General features: G+C 44.5%; 1 protein-coding gene across 1 annotated transcript in view; it reads left to right on the top strand.

The window, feature by feature from the left end:
• The first annotated feature begins 6,551 nt into the window (after window positions 1-6,551).
• Window positions 6,552-24,156, top strand: part of LOC118356649 (epidermal growth factor-like protein 6) — a 29,707-nt gene continuing 12,102 nt past the window's right edge. The window contains 6 exon segments of the mRNA XM_035725943.1: window positions 6,552-6,623; window positions 6,714-6,864; window positions 9,463-9,582; window positions 11,991-12,125; window positions 14,114-14,236; window positions 23,283-23,606. Of these exon segments, the coding sequence (XP_035581836.1) occupies window positions 6,552-6,623; window positions 6,714-6,864; window positions 9,463-9,582; window positions 11,991-12,125; window positions 14,114-14,236; window positions 23,283-23,606 (925 nt within the window).

Here is a 24,156-nt window from a genome sequence, read left to right as displayed (position 1 = left end):
TGTGCCCAGCCCACAAAAATTCTAAATATATTAAATTGAAGAATTGTTAAATGGGTTGATAATGATATAGAATATGTGTTTGATTAAAATACACTTAATATTATAATATTAAAACACTAAAAGTTGTTGCTATTCAATGAGCATCAGTTGAGGCACCTGGGTGGCTCAGTGGGTTAGGTGACTGCCTTCGGCTCAGGTCATGATCTCAGAGTCCTGGGATCAAGCCCCGCATTGGGTTCCCTCCTTAGCGGGAAGCCTGCTCCTTCCTCTCCCTGTTCTTACTGCTGTTCCCTCTGCTTGTGCTCTCTCTCTCTCTGACAAATAAATAAATCTTTATTAAAAAAATAATGAGCGGAAGGGGCGGAGCAAGATGGCGGAGGAGTAGGAGACCTAGATTTCGTCTGGTCTCAGGAATTCAGCTGAATAGGGATCAAACCATTCTGAACACCTACGAACTCAACAGGAGATTGAAAAGGAGAGTAGCAACAACTCTCTGAACAGAGAAGCGACCACTTACTGGAAGGAAGGACGTGCAGAGAAGTGAATCCGAAGTGATATGCAGGAGGATAGATGGCGGGGGAGGGGGCCTCGGTCGGCCGCTTCTGGCAAGTGCTAGAGCCGCGGAGCACAAAATCGGACCTTTTAGAAGTTGGCTCCGCTGAGGGACGTCGCTGCAGTGGCTAAGCGGGGGGACGGGGGGGGGGGGTGGAATCCTCCCGGGACAGTGTGGTCTCAGGACCCTCAGGGTCACAGAAAGACCAGGGGTGCCTGAGTGCGGCAGAGCTCCCAGGTATCGGAGCGGGGAAGCCGGCTGCAGAGACGGAGCCGAGGCGCTGGCTCTCAGCTCGGGGTTGCCATAAACTGTTATCCGCGGCCCAGTCGGGCCACTGTTCCTCCAGCAGGGACCCAACAAGCGGCAGATCCGGGGAGACTCGCTTTTCTCCCCCAGGAGGAGCAGCGTGGGAAGGCACCTCAGGGATCTGCTGGGTTTGGAGACTCCACACGGGGTCGGGTGCCAGAGATACAAATGCTCGGTCACAGGCCGGGTGAGCACGGAGTGTGGCCGGAGACCAGGGAGACGGGAGTGACTGCTTTTCTCTGGGGGCGCACTGAGGAGCGGGGCCCCGAGTTCTCAGCTCCTCCGGGCGGAGATTGGGAGGCCACCATTTTGGTCCTGGTCCTCCAAAGCTGTACCGAGAGCTTGCAGGGAGCGAAAGGTCCTGAGAGCAAACCCGAGCAGCTTGCTTAGACCAGACCGACAAGGGCAGGGCAATTCAGCCTCTGGCAAAGACATTTGGGAACCACGGCAACAGGCCCCTCCCCCAGAAGATCAGCACGAACAGCCAGCCAGCCAAGACCAAGTTTACCGATCAAGGAGAACGGGAGAACTCCAGTGCTGGGGGAATACTACACATAGAATTCATGGCTTTTTTTTTACCATGATTCATTAGTTCATTAAAGTTAATTTTTTTAACTGTTTTATTTTTAATTTTTCTTTTTCCCTTTTTCAACCAACATCTTATCAATCCCTTTTTAAAAAAAAACATTTTTTATTTTTCATTTTTAGAGTCATATTTTATCTTTTATCCCTTCATAGTAGTTACCCTTATTTTTGGTATATATATATATAAGTTGTTCTCTCTTAAAATTTTGAGATACAGTTTCTTCTAACAGATCAAAATATACCCTAAATCACTAGTGTATGGCTTTGTTCTAGTCTCCTGCCTGATCATATTCTCTCCCTTTTTTCTTTTTTTTTTTTAAAACTTCTTTCCTTTTTCAAACTACTTACCTTGTCAATTCCTTTTATAAATCTTTTATAATTTTCATCTTTACAGTCATCTTCCATCCCCTCATTGTATCAACCCTTATTTTGTACATATATGTCTTTCTTCCTTTAAAATTTTAGGAGGCACTTTTTTCTAACAGACCAAAATACACCCAAAATCTAGTGTGTGGCACTGATCTATGCACTAGCCTGATCATATTTGATCATATTCTGCTTTTTTTGTATTGTTCTGTTTTTGTTTTTATCTTTTTTTTCTCTTCCTTTTTTCTTTCCTTCCCTTTCTTTTCCCCTGGTTTCAGGTCTTTTCTGATTTGTATACAGTATATGTGCTGGGGACGTTGTTAACCTGTTAGCGTTTTGTTCTCTCATTCATCTATTCTCCTCTGGACAAAATGACAAGAAAAAAATCACCTCAGCAAAAAGAACAAGAGGTAGTACCGTCAGCCAGGGACCTACTCAATACGGAAATTAGTACGATGTCGGACCTAGAGTTCGGAATCATGACTTTAAAGATACTAGCTGGGCTTGAAAAAAGCGTGGAAGTTATTAGAGAAACCTTTCTGGAGAAATAAAAGAACTAAAATCTAACCAGGTTGAGGGTACATACCTCAATATCATAAAAGCCATCTACGAAAAACCTACAGCGAATATCATTCTCAATGGGGAAAAGCTGAGAGCTTTCCCCCTAAGGTCAAGAACACAGCAGGGATGTCCACTATCACCACTGCTATTCAACATAGTACTAGAAGTCCTCGCCACAGCAATCAGACAACAAAAAGAATAAAAGGCATCCAAATCGGCAAAGAGGAAGTCAAACTCTCACTCTTTGCAGATGATATGATACTTTCTGTGGACAACTCAAAAGACTCCACCCTAAAACTGCTAGAGCTCATACAGGAATTCAGCAAAGTGGCAGGATATAAAATCAATGCACAGAAATCAGTGGCATTCCTATACACCAACAACAAGACAGAAGAGAGACAAATCAAGGAGTCGATCCCATTTACAGTTGCACCCAAAACCATAAGATACCTAGGAATCAATTTAACCAAAGAGGCAAAGGATCTGTACTCAGAAAACTATGAAATACTCATGAAAGAAATTGAGGAAGACACAAAGAAATGGAAAAACGTTCCATGCTCATGGATTGGAAGAACCAACATTGTGAAGATGTCAATGCTACCTAGAGCAATCTACACATTCAATGCAATCCCCATCAAAATACCACCTACTTTTTTCAAAGACATGGAACAAATAATCCTAAAATTTGTATGGAACCAGAAGAGACCCCGAATAGCCAGAGGAATGTTGAAAGAGAAAAGCAAAGCTGGCGGCATCACAATTCCAGACTTCCAGCTCTATTACAAAGCTGTCATCATCAAGACAGTATGGTACTGGCACAAAAACAGACACATAGATCAATGGAACAGAATCGAGAGCCCAGAAATGGACCCTCAACTCTATGGTCAACTCATCTTTGACAAAGCAGGAAAGAATGTCCAGTGGAAAAAAGACAGTCTCTTCAACAAATGGTGCTGGGGAAATTGGACAGCCACGTGCGGAAGAATGAAACTGGACCATTTCCTTACACCGCAGCAACTTCTTCCTAGAAACATCGCCAAAGGCAAGGGAAGCAAAGGCAAAAATGAACTATTGGGACTTCATCAAGATAAAAAGCTTTTGCACAGCAAAAGAAACAGTCCACAAAACCAAAAGACAGCCGACAGAATGGGAGAAAATATTTGCAAATGACATATCAGATAAAAGGCTAGTATCCAAAATCTATAAAGAATTTATCAAACTCAACACCCAAAGAACAAATAATCCAAACAAGAAATGGGCAGAAGACATGAACAGACATTTTTCCAAAGAAGACATCCAAGTGGCCAACAGACACATGAAAAATTGCTCAACATCGCTTGGCATCAGAGAAATCCAAATCAAAACCTCAATGAGATACCACCTCACACCAGTCAGAATGGCTAAAATTAACAAGTCAGTAAGCGACAGATGTTGGTGGGGTTGTGGAGAAAGGGGAACTCTCCTACACTGTTGGTGGGAACTCAAGCTGGTGCAACCACTCTGGAAAACAGTATGGAGGTTCCTCAAAAAGTTGAAAATAGAGCTACCATACAATCCAAATACCCGGTACTACTGGGTATTTACCACAAAGATACAAATGTAGGGATCCAAAGGGATACGTGCACCCCGATGTTTATACCAGCAATGTCCACAATAGCCAAACTGTGGAAAGAGCCAAGATGTCCATCGACAGATGAATGGATAAAGGAGATATGGTATATATACACAATGGAATATTATGCGGCCATCAAAAGGAATGAGATCTTTCTTGCTATTTGCAATGACATGGATGGAACTGGAGGGTGTTATACTGAGTGAAATAAGTCAGTCAGAGAAAGACATGTATCATATGACCTCACTGATATGAGGAATTCTTAATTTCAGGAAACAAAATAAGGCTTGCTGGAGTGGTGATGGGGTGGGAGGGATGGGGTGGCTGGGTGATAGACATTGGGTAGGGTATGTGCTATGGTGAGCGCTGTGAATTGTGCAAGACTGTTGAATCACAGATCTGTACCTCTGAAACAAATAATGCAATATATGTTAAGAAAAAAAAGAAGAAGAAGAAGATAGCGGGAGGGGAAGAATGAAGGGGATTAAATCGGAGGGGGAGATAAACCATGAGAGACGATGGACTCTGAAAAACAAACTGAGGCTTCTAGAGGGGAGGGGGGTGGGGGGATGGGTTAGCTTGGTGATGGGTATTAAAGAGGGCACATTCTGCGTGGAGCACTGGGTGTTATGCACAAACAGTGAATCATGGAACACTACATCAAAAACTAATGATGTAATGTATGGTGATTAACATAACAATAAAAAAGAAAGACATTCCAAACTGGAAAAGAAAAACAATAAATGCAAATCAAAACCACAGTGAGATATTACCTCACACATATTGGTATGGGTATTATCAAAAGCCTTGAAATAACAAGTTGGTGAGGATATGGAGCAAAGGGACCTTTTGTGTACTTTTGATAGAAATGTAAATTGGTACAGACCCTATGGAAAGGCTAGAAGTTCTTCTAAAGACTACAAGTAGAACTACCATATGGTGCAGTAATTCTACTTCAAATTTCAGGAAACTGACACATAAGTTGTAATGATATATGCACTACGAAGTTCATTGCAGCACTCTTTACAATAGTCAATACAAGGAAACAACCTATGTGTCTATTGATGGATGGATAAGGAAAATGTGTATATATACAATATTATTCAGGTTTGTATGCGCTCTCCCTCTGTCAAATAAATGAATAAAATTAAATTTAAAAAAATATATTTTTATTTATTTGAGAGAGATAGAGAGCACATGAGTGGGTGGGCAGGGGCAGAGGGAGAAGCCGACTCAGCCTGAGTGGGAGCCCCGTGTGGGGCTTGATCCCAGGACCCTGAGATCATGACCTGAACCGAAGGCAGACGCCCAACTGACTGAGCCATGCAGGTGCCCCAAAAAGTCATTCATTCTTAGTATTTAAATTCTTTTTAGGAAACACTGAGACACACAGAGAAGAAAGTCACCCCCAGTCTTAGCCCCTGGAGATAACCATTATTGGCATTGAGAGCGTAGCCTCCCAGGCTTAAATGGTGTCCTACAGCCTCACCGCCGATAGCTGCCTGTCAGGGCTCCCTCTGGAAGGGTGTGAGCCAACACAAGTTAGTCGGTGTGGGGCTGCCCAAAACAGGAACAACTGAAAGGAGGCATCGCTGTGGGCACCTGTCATAGGCAGCCTGGGACAGTACTAAAGGCTAAAGTATCTAAATTGTATTTCTAGCCTTTTATTCTAGTATTATACACACAGAATTGTGCATATATCAACAGTGTACTGCTCAATGAATTTTCAAATACATCCACATAACCAAGAAACAGAAACTCAGTAGCCTTCCTGAAGACCCCTCCTGCTCCCCTCCAGTGACTTGCCCCCCACCCCCAAGGAGCTCTATCTTGACCTTTTACACCACAAATTAGTTGTGCTGACCTTTTTTTAAGATTTAATTTATTTATTTATAAAAAAAAAAAAAGATTTAATTTATTTATTTGAGAGAGCATGAATGGGGAGAGGGGCAGAGGGAGAAGCAGACTCCCCGACATGAGGCTCCATCCCAGGACCCTGGGATCATGACCTGAGCGGAAGGCAGACACTTAACTGACCGAACCACCCAGGTGCCCCTGTGCCTGGCTTTTTTTTTTTTTTTTAAGATTTTATTTTTAGTAATCCGTACACCCAATGTGGGGCTCAAACTCACAACCCCGAAATCAAGAGTTGCATGCTCCACTGACTGAGCCAGCCAGGCACCCCTTGCCTGATTTTTAACGTTCTCCTTTGTCTCCAGCTTCTTCTGCTCACTCTCGTGGTTGTGAGCTTCATCCGTTGTGCCTTGGAGCTATAGTGTGTTCAGCCTCATTGCTGTGTAGTATTCCTTTGCACGAGTATACAAGTCATCTCTCCTGCCGTCTGTTGGGAGATGTTTGGGTTCTTTCCAGCTTGGGGCTGTTAAGAATACTGCTACTGTGATCATTTTAGTACATATTTTCTTGGTGGGCCCACATCCACGTTGCCGTTGGGGATCTAGTCAGGAGTGGAATCGCTAGGTCATGGGTATCCGTGTCTCTAGCTACAGTAGATTCTGCCAAAGAGTTTTCCAAAGTGGTTGTGCCCATTTGCCTCCCCTCTGCCGGTGCATGATTGTCCTGTTTGCACCCACATCGTCATTAGTCCTTCAGAATGGGGTTTTACTGATGATTGGAGAAAAGGTGAGTCATTGCCCTGTGTACCCACCCCCACCGGTGGGATCCAGGGAAGCCAATCCAACTCTCCATCTTGATGTTTCCTGATCCAGTTAGCCTCTCTTCATGTTCTGCCTGCCCCCTGCAGATGTAAACGAGTGTGGAGTAAAACCCCGGCCGTGCCAACACCGGTGTGTGAATACGCACGGGAGCTACAAGTGCTTTTGCCTCGGCGGCCACATGCTCATGCCAGATGCCACATGTGCGAGTCAGTTCCAATGGCCAGGCTGCTCACGCTCATCCTTTGAGACTAGATGTTTGCCATAGACTAGATGTTTGTCATAGACTAGATTTTTTTGTAAAATAAATATAACATGAAATTCACCATTTTCAACCGTACAATTCAGTGGCATTTAGTACACTTACAATGCTGTACAACTGTCACGACTGTCTAATTCTAGAACATCGTCATCACCCCAAAAGAAAACCCTGTGCCCATTACCAATCACTCCCCATTCTTCCTCGCCAGCCCCGCCCCCCCCCACCTCACCCACTAATCTGCTTTCTGTCTCTCTGGATTTGCCTATTCTGGATAGCTGCTTTTTAAAGAAAGAGGCTAATTGGGGAGAAAAATAAATTCTATCTCTCTATATATGCAGCGCGTATGGGGTTTCTTCATGAAAATAAGCATGTTGTTTTAGGGAGGTGATAACGTTTAAATTCCATCTTGGGACATCAGTTCTTCCCACCAGCTGCCTTTCTCACGCCCCTTGCCCCATGCTCAAAGATTAGTGACTCTCGTTGGAAATAACATTCCGATTCACGTTCCCGAAAAAGAAAAGCCGTTCTGTGATAAAGAGAAACCTATGTCCCGTGGGAGGTAAGAGTATACCCACTCATTTATCCAGAGCAAATCAGGTTTAATATTGCAGCTGAAAGGCAAACCCACCCTCCCTGCCTGTCTCCCTTCCTCCCCTCTTCCCCCCTCCCATCTCTCTTTCCTTTGTACCGTAGCCCCCACCAAACCTGGAAGCTTATGGCTGCTGCTAGCTTCCTAGGGTTACAGAGTTATGGACTCCCTAGCCCATCTGGGACTTTGCGACAGTTACACAGTCTTGGCTAGTGCATGGTTTGCTGCTCCCCTGGCTTGTCCTTGTGTTTTCCGTCCTTGGCAAAGGGCCCCAACACCACCAGTCACCTAGATCCTCTGTTGGCAAGAAGGCTTAAGAGATAAAGCAGACACTCGAAATCTTTTTAAAAATCCTGATTGTTATAAATAAGAGACAAATATGTATATAATATATATGATGTTATATATAACATAATATGTAGTTGAATGAATTCTTATAAGGCGAGCACCCATGTAACCACTACCAAGGGGAATTTTACCAGAACCCGCCCCTCCATACCCCATCACGGGAACCACTATCTAGGCTTTTATAGTGATCGCTTAACATTTTTTAAAAGATCTATGCTAATGGATGTTTTGAAACATTCCATGAAAGCCCAGTCAGTGCCAAAAAAGGTATGTTTTCCCAAATGGAAGGACAGGATTAGGGAAATGTTGAAGACTAATTTTAAAAGAAGGCAACTAAAGAGAAGAGAGAATAAAGGGGAAATGTTATCACTGGTAGGTGTTTGTTATATTACCTTGATGTGTGTACCTTCTTTGTCTATTTCCGTATATGAAAGGGTTGCTCGGGCCTCCCTGTTTAGAGCTCAAAGCATCCGGGGAGCCCTGGACCCCTCTCCTGATTTTATTTCACTTGGTTCCTGGCAGTTTCTTTTGTCCCGCTGGGTGATCGGCATATTATGGATGGCACTGGATAAAGGGAGAGCGTATTCACTGCACTTCCCTGTTGGAGACACCTGTGATCCATATATTGTAGACTTCTGCTAAGGAAATGCATTTTTGTGAGATAAGTTCTGTTTAGCAACAAGTGACAGAAAAATCCACCTAAATTATCTCATTTACCAAAAAAGCTGGAGGCAGGCAGTTCCAGAACAGCTCAGCAAGGACTCACTCTCTGCCATTTTCAGGATACTGATTTTATGCTCATGCTTGTGACCTCGTAGTCACAAGATGGCTGCCCCAGCTCCAGACATCACACATACATTTAAGGGAGGCCTGACAAAGGGGAGAGGAGTGATGCCAGTGAATGAATGACTCTTTCGCTCTTGTCCCTTTCATCATGCAGCAGCATCTTTTCCAGAAGCCCCGCTCCCTCCAGCAGACTTATCTTTATATCTCTTTGGTCACAGCTGGGTCCTATGGCCACCCATCGTTGCTGCAAGGGAAGCTGGGATGAAGACAAGTAACTGGTTTTCCAGCCTCAGTGATGGGAGTGGCGAGAGGAAAAGTGGTCCAGGATGGCTTTGGGGTAGCCAGTCAGTCATATTTGCCACGTTTTAATACAGGCATGGAAATGACCAGGTCTCGCGACTTGAGTGGCTCTCGTTGAGGCTGGGTATGTATGGAGAGATCTGTAGAATGGATTTTGTCCCCCTGACGACTCAGATTGACGATCTCCATCAGAGGTTGCATTTCCGGCTAGAGAGGCCGGCCGGGTGACATAAAGGCGTGATGAGAGAATGTACAAGAGGAGAGAGGATGCAGCCTTTGGTAACCAAGGGGTGCCTGCCCGACCTAAAGACAGGCAAATTTAACACACTGGCCCACAGAAGAGACCGTGGCGCCACCAAGACACCACCCTTGCCCAGACCCATTTGGGCCTCAGACAGTGATGCTCATCCTGTAATACATCCCATATATGACACCGAATGTCCTAGAACGCAGAGATCCTTTCTCACTGAGGGCTTTTTATCGGCTCGGGAGGAGAAGGCTAACGCTTGCGTACGTTTTCAGACTCCAGGACGTGTGCCGTGACGAGCTGCCAGTACGCCTGCGAAGACACGGAGGAGGGGCCGCGCTGTCTGTGTCCGTCCTCGGGCTTGCGCCTGGCCCCCAAAGGGAGAGTCTGTATAGGTAGGGCAGCCCGGCGCGCCTCCATTCCTCCTTCCCCCTCTACTGATTTCCTTCTCTGTCATTCAGCACAATCTGCTTGTTGACTAGACTGAAAGTAGAGATTTCTGCCCATTTCTGAGCCGACTGTCCACATAGACTCTAGACACACTTCCGGATGCTAGAAAGAACACTTCTCTGTTACTTTGGGATTGTCTAATGCCCTAGTACACTTCTCTGTTACTTTGGGATTGTCTAATGCCCTAGTGGAAAAAGGATAGGGGTAATTTTATTTTAGTATATTTACCCTGCATGTTTCACTTCAATTACCATAGAAACCTGCTACTCACTGTCATTCAGTGAGTGAAACCCCAAGGGCCATTGGGCTCCATTTTGGGTTCCAGCTAATATTTTCCTACAAAAATGTATTTATGTATTTTTCATTTTTAGATCTAAGACTATTGAGAATAGTATATCATTTTGACGTTGTTTAAGGTAGCAAGTAACCAGCTTCCCATTGTCTTTAAAGGTTGCTCTAAAGTATTCCAAAACATTTCTGCTTGGAGATGATGAGCAAATTAAATCCATGTTGTTGAAGGGGGAGATAGAGCCCTCATTTATAGCTTTGAATTTAGTCGAATCAATGGATTAGAACTTTGCCTCTTGCTCTCCCCTGTCTTATTTTGTGTCTTAGTTTTGGGCCCCGCAGAAGCTAACCCTGAGCAAGTAGTTGATTTGGGAGGTGATCCCAGGGAACACTGGTTGAGGAGGAGGTGAGGGAAGGCCCCAGCTCAGGCTGAGTTCAAGGAGCAGGTTAAGCATCTGTGCCCCTCTAGGAGACAGGGGAAGCTGCTTCCAAGTTTTCCTCCTGGGTCAAGGGTGCTGGGGATTTAAGCACCAACTCCTGTTCTTTACTGACTGGGGGAGGGACGCTGCTCTGGAACCTTGACTCCCCGGCACACCCAGCCCAGCCTGGATGAGGGTCACTGCAGGATGCCACAGGTGCAGCCTTAGGCAGGTACGGACACACTGAATGCCAAGGGCGATGGGTGGGGCACCCCACAGGGCGCCCTCAGTGACTGATGCAACACTTTCGGCCTTGGTTCCCTTGTGGATCGGAATTACGTTCAGTAACCAAACTGTATATACTCATCCTTCTGTACTTACCTGCAAGTGAGCACATAGCATTAATAAGGGATATCAAACCAAATCAGAATGTTGAACGAGTTGTTGATCTTTTTTATTTAAATAAGCAAATATCTGTGCAATTTAATATTCTTACCCGTTTACTGAAGTAGAAACATTTCTCAGCGCTGGACGTTTTTTTATCCCAAATGTTCATACCTTGATAAGCTGCATTTAGAAAGTTCAGCCAAATAGGCCCTAAATCAGTGAAATACTTTTAAAAAAAAATCCCTGTACAATTAAAATTTTGGCCCTGCTCTTTGAGAGTAATCAGATTTAATTAGATTCACAGGGTTTAGCATTCCTCGGTGAAATGAGATTTATATGACAAGGCTCGTTCTTGACCAAACTGAAGTCAATTTTTACCCAGCTCTGATTTGAAGGGTGTCATTTTTATTGAAGGGAAAGATGATCCGCATGAAAGTGGTCCCTGAAAAATTATTTTGGTCAACCCAACACGTATTTAGTATTTTAAGAATGCAAAGAGAACAATAAGAACAGCACCAACTTGCACGTTTAACCACAGGTCCAAATTAACAACATAAAACATGTATTCGATTTATCATTTTAAAGTAAAAGCAAAGCCTGAGTCTGGATATTTGGATCAGCATAGCTGCCAGCCCCTCAGTAACCTGACTCTCAAGGAAAGCAGGGAAGCCTCTTGTCTGCCCAAGTTGCATCACAACATCATTACACTTGACCCACAATCTGTGTTTAAGTGCGGTTGTAGGAAACCATGTCTCTGGTATTTGGGTCAGTATCGTGGGAGCCTTGGGGGAGCTGACCGATGAAATAATTCTTCTGTAGAAGACAACATCGAAAGTGTGTATCCGGTTTGCTTAACATGTAGTTACCTGACTCGGTTTTCAAAAGTTGTATACGCCATACAACACACATAGCCAGAGAAATATTAATTCCATCAACAACAGCATGTCATGTCTTTGTGCCAAGTGCCAGACATCCACTTCCTGCCCCAGGAGAGATGGGGATGTGAGTAGCGACAAGACAGTGAGTTGATGTCTCGAAAATGATATGTACAACGTGACGGAAACACATAAAGGAGGAGCTGTGAGTGTGCTGAGGGCGTCTAGAACACTTCCCCGGGGGGCGTGATGTAGGCAGCAGAATAATCAGAGTTTTCCACCAGAGAAACTGTGTATGTGTGTGTGCACATGTGCATGTGTGTGTGTTTTGGAGGGAGAGCGCTTCTCTTGCTATCACTGACACCTTCTGGTTCTACCTCCCAGACATCGACGAATGTGCCTCCGGTAAAGCTGTCTGTCCTTATAATCGAAGATGTGTGAACACGTTCGGCAGCTACTACTGCAAATGTCATGTTGGTTTCGAACTGAAATATGTCAGGGGCCGATATGACTGCGTAGGTAAGAGTCGGTGGCACATTTTCCTTTTGCCCTCTCCCTGCCAAACCTGTAGGCTTTGTCTACAGGTATTTGGATGTCAATTCAGTCTAGTAGTTGAACAGTCTACTGTACTGACCACTTGGACAATACAGAAGGGGTCACTTTTTTGTTTGTTTGTTTGTTTGTTTCTGACTTTTAGGGAACTCTGGTGAGAGGAATTAGGTGAAGCCGGGTCAGTAAAAGTCTAAAGTAAGGGGCTGTTGGGGATATAGTTCTGCTTTGTGGAAATACCTCAAATATCTAGAGATGATTTTTGTGGATTTGTTGAAAATTCGGTTGGTTTTCTTTTTAACGTTTGATTCCCCGGATACATATCTAAAAATGGGAACAATAAAGCACAAAAGGAAGAATAAAAAGGTCTGTTTGATCTTGATCTCAGTGATCTGTTCATAACAGTGTCCTTCAGGGGAGGCTTTAGAAAAATGTGTGAGGGAGATGAAGGTGCGTGCTCTTTCCTCGTTCGGCCCTGTCATGGTTCAAGGTCCAAATCCCCTAAAATATGCCCTTTCCGGGTCACCGAAGCTACTCTGATAAGATTCTGTGCCTCAGTGTGAAATAAAATATTTTGGTCTTCAGTGAAGGGATTCCAAGACTGAATGAGCAAGTGAAGGGGGGTGTTTGGGAGCCCTGGGACGCACTCACGTTGCCCTTGATGTAACGCAGGACGGGGCCTGCCCTACCGTGAAGGGAGATGCAGGCTCCCTGTAGATGCCTCTTCATGTAAAATGTGGAGCAAACGTGTGTACGACGGGGAACGCTAATGGGTTGGGGCGAAAGTAGGATTTCTCTCAACCCTCCATCCAGAGTATCCCAGGACATGTCCTGCGAAACCATGTTGTGGCAACGGTTGGTTCCAGGGTTTTGAACCATCTCGTGAAGCCTCCACAGCTCTTCACTCAGATCTTTTTAAACACAAAGGCTGGCCTACACAGGCTCATAAAATCCATGTTTCTTGTGGGCTCGGCCCCCAGGCCCTGCTGCAGACCCATCCGGGAGAAGAAGCCTGTTCGCTGATACCTAGGATGTTCCACTGGACAGGGAGGGATGCACATGGAGAGCTTCCAAGAGAAACACATCTGGTGATTCTAAGTGATTAAGATCAGCATCTGAGCTCCTTTGGTGGCTAAATTAAAAACAATGGACTATTTTGTGTGCGTATGTCTCCCAAAGCGTGGAGAGCGGGTGAGATGGAGAAGAGCTTCTGGCTAATGAACTTCTCACTCGGGTAGGATTCGGCAAACTTTCCTGGTCTCCATCCAGCAGACGAGCTCAGACCAGCCTGACCCTGCTCCTGGCAGCCTTTGAACAAAATGCTGATGAATTCAGATGATGTCAACGGTTCATAGCCCACCTTATCCTTTTTTTTTTTAAGATTTTTATTTATTTCAGAGAGAAAGAGCACAAGCTGGGGAGACAGGCAGAGGAGAGGGAGAAGCAGAGTCCCCACTGAGCAGAAAGCCCAACGTCGGGCTCAATCCCAGGACCCTGAGACCATGACCCGAGCCGAAGGCAGATGCTTCACCCATTGAACCACCCAGGCGCCCCCTTATCTTTTGTTGGTTAGGAGTCCCAAGCCCTTCCACATGTAGAATTTATTTTCTGGTACTGTTATTTAATTCTGAATTAGACAGATGAAAAAGTTAAGAAAAAACCCAAACATCTTACAGATTTCGGTAGTATTGATGAGTAGTCGAGATGCCGTGGGGGCGGTGGGCTGCAGGGAGCCCCCCAGCTCCGCATTTGCTGGTGTCAGGCAAAGGCCGGGCTCTGGGCCAAGGCGTCGGGCGTTTTGAACACCTCTCACTTCTCAGGCCCCACTCGGTTGGTTTGGCAGTGTTGAGTGGTTGGCCCTGGATTTGCTCAAGTGGTAGTCTTATAGTAAGTAAGGGATAGTCTTTTAGCAAGCCCTGCTGCCACAAAGTTGTTCATGGGAACGTTCACATTTTTAGATATAAACGAATGTGCCGTGAATACCCATACGTGCAGCCTCTATGCCAATTGCCTCAATACCCAAGGATCCTTCAAGTGTAAATGCAAGCAGGGATATAAAGGTAATGGACTTCAGTGTTCCGGTAAGTAGCGTTTGCTCATGGTGTCTTAGCTATTCTCGCTAAAGCGTTCTCTGCATATCTCCTTCCTTCCTCCCTCATTTCTCTCCCTGTGTCTGTCTGTCTGTCTGCATGCACGGGTGATAGTGTGTGCATGCAGTGTTCGAAAGTTTCACTCTGCCTCAGTCTTGTCTTCTCTGCTAATCGGACCACATCTTCATTACTCACTGAAGTTGTGGGCACTAAGCTTAAAGACCAGCAAAGGTTCTGGATATTTCTCTGGTCACAACTTACTTTCAAATACTGAAAATAAGCTTTAAGGACAAATGGCGCTCTGCAGATGTTACCTGTCAGGATGGGGTAGGTTATGGTGGCAGTGACAAGCAATCCTAAAGCGTCAGTGTCTTAGAACCACAAACTTTTTAACCACGTGAATCCAAACTTCCTCCAGAATACACAACCGGAAGAAAGTATGATGAAGCTAACGTCACTTTATCTGTCATCCTCAAACCTAGATTCACATTTTTTTAAAGATTTGATTTATTTATTTGAGAGAGAGAGAGCACGAGCAGGGGGAGGGGCAGAGGCAGAGGGAGAAGCCGGCTTCCCGCTAAGCGAGGAGCCCGACGCGGGGCTCCATCCCAGGACCCCGGGATCATGACCAGAGCAGATTTATCTGGCTGCTCTTGTCCCTTTTATTTATTTATTTTTTAAGATTTTATTTATTTATTTGACAGAGAGAGACACAGCAAGAGAGGGAACACAAGCAGGGGGAGTGGGAGAGGGAGAAGCAGGCCTCCTGCTGAGCAGGGAGCCCAATGCGGGGCTCGATCCCAGGACCCCGGAATTGTGATCCCAGCCGAAGGCAGATACTTAATGACTGAGCTACCCAGGCGCCCCTGCTCTTGTCCCTTTTAGCACTGGCTCATCGTGTGCCTGGATTTGTTCACTGCCCCGACCCCACTCTCCTGTGGACCCCTTAGCAGAGTCCCCACGTCTTCCAACACGTATGGCTGCAGGTTGTGCCTTGACCTGTCCTGTGCCCTCAGGCAGCCAGTGCTCCTGACGACACAGCAGAGCAAAAACAGGGTGTCTGCACCATGACAGACATTGAGCAGTGGAGGCGTAAAGGTTCACAGTACCCCGTGGGCTGTGGTTGAGTGCCACTGGACGAGAGTATGTAGGGAAGGAAGAGGAGTCAGGAGATCACATTCTCTGAGGAATGCCAGAAGAACTGGGCAGCATTTCATCCGGAAGAAACAGTGTGGAAAAGTATAAATGGTGCCTGTATATCTTTGAAGGACTGTGAAATAAAAGTGACTTCCGAGGGGCGCCTCGGTGGCTCAGTCGGTTAAGCCTGCCTTCGGCTCAGGTCATGGTCCCAGGGTCCTGGGATAGAGCCCTGTGTTGGGCTCCCTGCTCCGCGGGAAGCCTGCTTCTCCCTCTCCCGCTCCCCCTGCTTGTGTTCCCTCTCTCGCTGTGTCTCTCTCTGTCAAATAAATTAATAAAATCTTAAAAAAAAAAAATGACTTCCCAAAGTGGACTAGGAGCAATGTGGAGACGAGGAGCAAGGTGGAGGCTACATTCTCTCTTACGAATGACGGCCAGGTATCTGAGAGTGGACCCTGGAGCCCTGCCAAGGGGCACGTTCCACCACACAGCCTTCCAGGCCCGGCTCTTTGCTCTTGGCCCTTGGCAGGATTCCTGCCTTGGGCTAGAGGTGGGATTACAGAGCCGCTCAGCCTCCAGCAACTCGATGCTGTGGTGTCTATCCCTCTGTGCACTGTGTGCTCATGATCTCCTTCTGGAACTTTATTCAAAGACAGAGAGAGATTGGCTGACTGTGCAGGGCTGTGCATGGGTGGATCGGGAGGAGGGATGCGTAACGTGGAGAGGCCCCCAGAGAGGAAACTGAGTAAATCATCGTTCTCTGTTGGATGATGGTCAAGGGCTCCTTCATGCCACCAAATGTGAACATGTATATTCCAGCCTCACTTGTCTTGGGCCGTTTGGGGTAATGGTCAACAGCTGAGGCTCAGGACCTAGGAAAGCCTGAATCTAAATCTGAACTCTGCCCTCTCCTGGCTGTGACCTTTAGTAAGTTGTCTTAACCTCTCCAAACTCAATTTCCTCCTGTGCAGCTTGTGACGAGCCAGGCCCCAGTCTCTGGACGCTCCCTAGTTTCAGCAAGGCAGAGTGGACAGTTCCATGCGGATCCTTAGCCCCAGTGCCGCGGGCTCCCTGCCCGTGGCCCTGCGCTTTCTCTAGAGTACTGCTCAGCCCCTTTGCAAGGGCAGCCTTCAACCAGTGGGCACCAGGGGTCTGGATAAATACCCCAGATGGTCGCAGGATGGGGCGGTTCTGAGCTGTGTTCTACATTGGCCCCCAGATGTCCCCAGCAGGACTGAGCCCCTCACCGACGGTGACTTCCTGCCCAGTGAGGCACCATCTTTAGCTTTTTCCCCCTCCCTGTCTTGCTCTCCTGCTTCCCCCACGCCTGCTTCCTGGGATAACCTCCCAAATAAACCCCCTGCACCCAAGCCCTTGGTTCAGGTTCTCCTTGGGGGAACACTCATTAGGACAGGTACCTCGCAAGTGCATTGCGAGATTCGAATTGAGATAATATAGTTAGAGACCTTAGTTCACCTGAGCGCATAGTAGATGCTCAATAAAGTTAGTTATGGTTATTGATATTCGAGCCATTTCAAAGAGCTGTGTGCTAAGGGCCAGCTACTCTTTAATCTGAAAATCTGTGAAGGTAGATGCACAAATGCTGTGCGTACAAAAGAGATGCCTCAGGAAAACACTTGTCTCAGAAAGTGAGCAACTCACCTCTGCATACCCACCCCTGGCCCCAGGCCTAAGAATCAAAGCAAGAACTGCCCAGAGTAAACCTGGAATCATCTTCCTTCCTGATCATTGAACCTCCTTGAAACCACAATGTGTTATTTTTTTTTTAAGATTTTATTTATTTATTTATTTATTTTAGAGAGCATGTGAGCTGGCTGAGGGAGAGGGAGAGAGAGAGACTCTCAAGCAGACTCCCCCGCTAAGCATGGAGCCCAACGTGGGGCTCAGTCTCCTGACGCTGAGCTCATGACCTGAGCCAAAATCAAGAGTCAGACGCTTAACTGACTGAGCCACCCAGGCACCCCCACAATGTGTTACTCATGTCCAAATGAAGGCAACGTCCCTAAGCATGCAGCACGATAGCTCTTCGGAGCCCACATTTTCTATATTGTCCCGCAGCATTTTGAAATTATAAATCTCACCTCAACACAAACATTTCTTACGTCAAGAAGACTTCTGTTTTTCTTTGACCCTCCAGCTTTAGGCATATTCTTGGGTAAAACAAATTTTTCCTTATTCTTTGAAACCTCAAATTCCTCACAATGTTCTCTTTGATACCTTGAAACCATTCATTTTGTTACTACCCATTCTTATGTCAAGAAGACTTCTGTTTTTCTTTGACCCTCCAGCTTTAGGCATATTCTTGGGTAAAACAAATTTTTCTTTATTCTTTGAAACCTCAAATTCCTCCCAATATTCTGATTGATACCTTGAAACCATTCATTTTGTTACTACCCATTCTGCAGCTGAATTTTTTCTTTCATCTCTCACCAGAGTGTTTATTTAAAAGAGAAAACTGTCTTTGGGTCGTTCACTGTATTATTTGTCCAGCGCTTTCCATTCTGCTTTGATTCTTTGTAAAATAGATAGCCATGTCTCTGTTGAAAATTGATCTTAACAGGTTCTTAACCACACTGCTTAAAGGACGGCCCCAAATTCATTCTTATGTGCATAGGAAAGTCATGCAAACAAAATTGAGAATCCCATCCAATTAGCATGCAGCATTTTAAAATGTTATATTGTAAAATACATTTGTATGCACATGAATTGCTGTTACATAATATACAGCACTGATATAGCAACTTTTATTATGAGTTCATTGTTTTTGCAAAAGTCCAGAGTCTATGTTGCAATACAGAAGAGGAGTTAGGGGGCGCCTGAATGGCTCAGTCTGTTAAGCGTCTGATTCTTGATTTCATGATCTCAGATTCTCTTCAGATTCTCTCTCTCCCTCTCTTCCTCCCCCGTCCCCAAGGAAAAAAAAGAGGAGTTAGTAGATTATCCTTATGCTCATATGTACCCAGAGGAAGGAGTACCCTAAATGTAGACATGTATGTTTTTTTCCTGGTCTAATATATGTGAGTATTGGTAATACACTGTTAGATAATTTGGTCTTAATTTGACAGTAGCTCTACTCATTCTAAGCAAATCAGAACTTCAATATTATCCAACTTGGGCGGTAAGTCAATTTAGGAATGGAAACGATGTCATTTTGTTACCAGGAGCATGGCTTCTGGAATCACATTACCTTGGCTTGACTATTGGCTCCCTGGCCTGCTACCCGTGGGCTGTAAACAAACTCGATTTAACCTTTAGTGCTTCAGTTTCCACATCTGCAAAATAAAGATAATGGTATCTGGCCCTTAATATTCTTTTGATATTTACATGAAATGATCCCAACAAAATAAATAAATGTCCATATAAAGGGTTTAGTTCCAGCCAAGATTATATTAAATGCTCGATAATCGTGCACTAGTACTAGGAGTGGTAGTGGCAGTGGCTTCTTTACCAGAATTCAACAATTGTTCCCATTAAAAGCAGTTTTCTCGGTCATTAGAAATGTGCTTCTGATTTAATTCCATTTATAGACCACATATTCAAGATCACAGGTGTTGCTACAATGGGCCATTCCAACTTGCTTCTTCGATTATAGTATAAATGTTAGAAGCTTGGAGGTATGGCCTGGAAAAAATATCTTTTTAACTCAGTAAAAGATTTTAAACGTTCTGGTGGTGAATTTTAAAAATAATAGCAAACAGGGGCGCCTGGGTGGCTCAGTTGGTTAAACGTCTGACTCTTGGTTTCGGTTCAGGTCATGAACTCAGGGCTGTGGGATCGAGTCCCTCATTGGGTTCTGTGCTCAGCACGGAGTCCGCCTCAGATTCTCTCTCCCTCTCCCTCCCTCTCTCTCTCCAATAAATAAATAAATAAATAAATAAATAAATAAATAAATAAATAAATAAATAAATAAAATACTTTTTAAAATAAACAATAAATAAAATACTTTTAAAAATAAATAAATAAATAAATGCAAATAGGCCAAATATATGTCAGGCACTAATCTTAGTAATTGACATGTATTTGCTCATTTAAACCTCATAAAAACCGTATTCTTGTCCCAACTTTTACAAATGGGCAAACTGAGGCAAAGAGGGGTTAAGTATTGGTTTGAGGACAAATGCCCAGAGAAGGCAAGAGCTAGGAGTCAAAACAAGGGAACTGGGCTCCGGGGATGTGTGCTTAAACACAGGCTAGGTGTGTCCATGACTGTGGCTACTCCTCAGAGATGGAGACCTCTTGTGGGCCCTTTCGCAACAAACAGCCGTGGCTCAGCCTTTCGCCATCCTAGCCCCGCCCTGTTTCCTGGGTTCCATGCTACAGTACCTTCCTCACCCATGATTAAGCCTCTCCTCCCAGCACTGTGTGCAAAGTTCGGATGAGAAGAACGTTTCTCCTGCCTGGGTGGCTCAGTTCGTTAAGCAACTGCCTTCGGCTCAGGTCATGATCCTGGAGTCCCAGGATCGAGTCCCGCATCGGGCTCCCTGCTCAGCAGGGAGTCTGCTTCTCCCTCTGACCCTCCTCCCTCTCGTGCTCTCTCTCTCATTCTCTCTCTGTCAAATAAATAAATAAAATCTTAAAATAAAATATTTTTAAAAAAATTATCTTATTAGAGATCATCTGATGAACCAAGCCCAGGTGAATGAAATGTCAGAGTCCTGTTCGTCTTGGGAAAGATGTTCTCACATCATAGTGATCTTCTCTAAAGTTAAGATTTTCAGGTAGGTAGAAGTTTTTGACAAAGTGGATATTTGGAGAACTCTCAAATCTCTCCCAAGAGAAATTGTCAACTTCATTTACAGGAGACTGGCCTGTGAGTCTGAAAACTCTGGAATTCCCCATTTTTAGGTCCGCAATCCCCAAAGGTGCCAATGACCCTCCTACTGTAACTACTCCCACGTGTTTATATTCTCACAAAGATGATGCATTAATCAAGAAATGTTTAAGAGGAACAATCACCTGTTAAGTTTGACACAGCAATATCTAGATAAAGCCACATCTATCCATTCATAGTCATGTACATGCCTAGCTTTTATCCCTTGCCCCAGCTCTTTTTACATACTAAAGCAGTGGAATTGTTGACACCACAGAGGTTGTGATGGTTTGATTTTTTTTTCAATTGGAAAAAATCGAAACTTCAAAGCAGAAACTGAAAGCAGATGTTTAGGTTTGCCTGATGTGGGTTGAAACTCTCTTCCCATTATTTAGTAAAGGTCCTTAGTTTTAGGTTACTGATTGCATGAAGGAAATTTCCAGAGAATGGGTGTTTCCTGTTAATTTTTCATGTGAGGTCTTGGGAAAAGACTCAGGGAACCGTCAACAAAATTACACAGTGGGACCTCCAGAGGAAGGTCCATATGATCAGCACCTTACAATCAAAACTTAACATGCAGCCTCTTGCAAAGAAGCTAAAACAGGCCATCGGAAGGTCAGGAAAATGAGTAATGATGCATTACTTGTATTACTAGTAGTTGGTTTCCAACCCATAACTACAGACTGTCACACTGATAAACAGCTAGAACATTTTGTTGAAAAAGGAAATGCAGTTCTTGCTATAATAGCTTTAGATTGATTTCAAAGTAAAAGCAATGTGTTAATTAAGAGCATTTATATTTTCAAAGCATTGTTCCTTCTTTTGATTATCCCAAATATTGGAGACTTCTTCTCGTTTATTTTTCTACCACTTTGGTACAGACTGAATCGGCCAAATGATGGAGAAGGAACTGAGTGGGAGAAGAGATTAGAAGATTGCCAAGAAAAATATTCTAATAAAATTCCAATCCGGTTTATTTTTCTAGCATTGTTTATAGGCACTGAACTTAATGTCTACTCCCTTATTTCATTTTCCTGTAAACTATGTCCAAGTAGTAGAATTGAGTGAATTGGTTCAGGTGTTATTAGACCATTTCTTGCCTAGTCTTAGACTGGCACATGCGTAGATATTTTATAAAAAGACAATATATCTGATTTTAAAGATCAGTCTGTTCAATTCTTTGAAAATTACCTTTTACGGGCACCTGGGTGGCTCTGTTGGTTAAGTGTCTGCCTTCAGCTCAGGTCCTGATCCCAGGGTCCTGGGATCAAGCCCCACATGGGGCTCCTTGCTCAGCGGGTAGCTTGCTTCCTCCTCTGCCTGCCACTCCCCCCTGCTTGTGCTCTCTCCCTCTGTCAAAGAAATAAATAAATAAAATCTTTTAAAAAAATAAAATAAAAATTACTTTTTTAAAAAAATATTTCATTCATTTATTTACTTGAGAGAGAGAATGAGATAGAGCATGAGAGGGGGGAGGGTGGGAGGGAGAAGCAGACTCCCCGCCGAGCAGGGAGCCCGATGTGGGACTCGATCCCGGGACTCCAGGATCATGACCTGAGCCGAAGGCAGTCGCTTAACCAACTGAGCCACCCAGGCGCCCAAAAATTACTTTTTTTTTTATATCAGTTGGATATTCTTAATTATCATGAGTAGATCCCTGGAAAAAGGGCATGTATCTTTGGACTCTAGATCTCAAGGAATTTGAACCAGTCTGTAGAAAAGTAACCCTTAACCCTAAAGCAGGAATAAACCTGCCATGGAAATAGGACTGGAAAAGGAGTCGTTCATCTTCTTACCCTCAAATTCTAACCTTGCCCCTCGTCGCTGAGTGACTTTAGGCAAGTGACTCAACATTACCCAGTTGTCTCATCTACAAAACAAAGGTGTTAGGCTAAAGGACCATTCTTCTACCTCTTGCGTTCTTCCACACAAACATATTCTGCCCCCCGCCCCCTGCCCCGGGACATTGGTCCATGCGGGGTAAGAGGAATCAACCCGGAAGTGTGTTATTTTATTTTATATATATATATCTATATATAGATATATAGATATATATATATACACACACACATATATATATATTTTATTAGAAGATTTTATTTATTTATTTGAGAGTGAGAGAACATGAGCAGGTGAGAGGGGCCGAGGGAGAGGGAGAAGCCGACTCCCCGCTGAGCAGAGGGCCCGACGCGGGGCTCAATCCCAGGACCCGGGGTTCATGACCTAAGCCGAAGGCAGATGCTTAACCGACTGAGTCACCCAGGCGCCCTATTTTATATTTTTTAGAACTGCATTTCTAAAAGCAATTTAATTTAGCGGTGAGAAATAAAAAATGAGTATAAGATAGTAAATACAGAAGCCTCTCTAAATATTCAATAAGTAAAATCATTTGGTTTTAGATAGTCGATTGAGGCGAAGAGATTCAAAGGGGAGAGAGAACAGGGAAGAAAAATTGGGTCTGTATAGATTGAACCATAAATCACCATTTTTGTAGGTTCTAAGTGACCCATTATTGGCAATTTATATGGTTCAACCTATCGCTATGGTTGTAATCTTAGAACGTCAAACTTGGACAAATCGGTAGGTTGCCCGGACAGCACCAGCTTTGAAGAACACCAGTATGAATGCAGAAAGAGTAGAGGACCCTGGAAAATCCATCACTATGGGATCTGTAGCCCACCTTGGGAGGAGCAGCTATTTATTTCATTGTAGTAATTTCTGAAGCAAAACAAAAGTGTTTCCTCTAACGAAAGGTAGCTAAGATACTACCATAACATTGGAACTGCTTTAAATGGATGCAAATACAGTTTTTCCTAAAATATCAAGTGGTAGTGGGGCGTTTGGCTGGCTCAGTTGGTAAAACATGCGGCTCTTGATCTCAGGGTCGTGAGTTCAAGCCCCACGTTGGGTGTGGAGCCTGCTTCAAAAACAATTAAAATATCGGGTGGTAGAGCCTCATGTGGGTTGATTCTGGAAGCATTTGTTTACTGCACTTTAAATGCTCCATTTTTCACAAGTGACCTAATTAATGGCCAATGGGAAACATCCCACCTTTATTGTTTATTTTAGTTATCCCTGAAAATTCTGTGAAGGAAGTCCTCAGAGCACGTGGTGTCATCAAAGACAGAATCAAGAAGTTGCTGGCTCACAAAAACATGAAAAAGAAGGTAAAAATTAAAAATGTCATCACAGAACCTTCTGGAACTCCTGCCCCTAAGGTTAACTTGTGGCCCCTCAACTCTGAAGAGACTGTTTCCAGAGCTAGGAACTCTAATGGAGGAAAAAAACAGAATGAAGAGAGAAAGAAAGAGGGCCTTGAGGAAGAGAAAAAAAATGAGAAAGCCCTGAAAAACCACGTGGAGCGGGAGCAAAGCCTTTGAGGAGATGTGTTCTGTGAGTAACACTTCTGTTAGTTTACACATTTTATGAAAAATGAATTGTGACTTCTCCTGGCAAGTGAAAGAAGACAGCTTCGTGCCTGAAGCAAAATTAGGTTCGGTGCTGATCCTTAAGAAGCAGGGCTGTCTGTAAGGTGTGGAAATCAACATCTTCTGCAGATCCCAAATCAAATTTGCTGCTGTGGGAAACAAGGAGGATAAGTCCTTTCCCCTTCCCCCCGGGGGGCTGTTCCTGTTTGATGCAGACCCTCTTTCTGCTCCCCACCAAGCACACTTGCTTGCCCTACAAGTTGTCTGGCTGTCTGGCTGTCCACGCAGCGCACCCCCAAACCAGAGAGCCCCCGGATCCAGGTGGATCTGCCAGCCGCTGCGTATTTACTTCCTAAAGGCACTTTTGACAGGCCCACTCATTGCAAGGGGGATTTCATAGTTCTGTGGCTACAATTTAAAAAGCCCAAATGACAGTTGTAGGGAGGAACATTCTATAGAAGAGCTTAAGTTTTCTCCATGTACTGGAGGTTATATGCCCTTCTCACTGGTCGCTC

The sequence above is a fragment of the Zalophus californianus genome, chromosome Y, assembly GCF_009762305.2.
Source record: "Zalophus californianus isolate mZalCal1 chromosome Y, mZalCal1.pri.v2, whole genome shotgun sequence".
NCBI classification, from domain to species: Eukaryota; Metazoa; Chordata; class Mammalia; order Carnivora; family Otariidae; genus Zalophus; species Zalophus californianus.
Note: the sequence above shows the minus strand (reverse complement) of the source record. Positions and strands in the feature narration are given on the sequence as shown.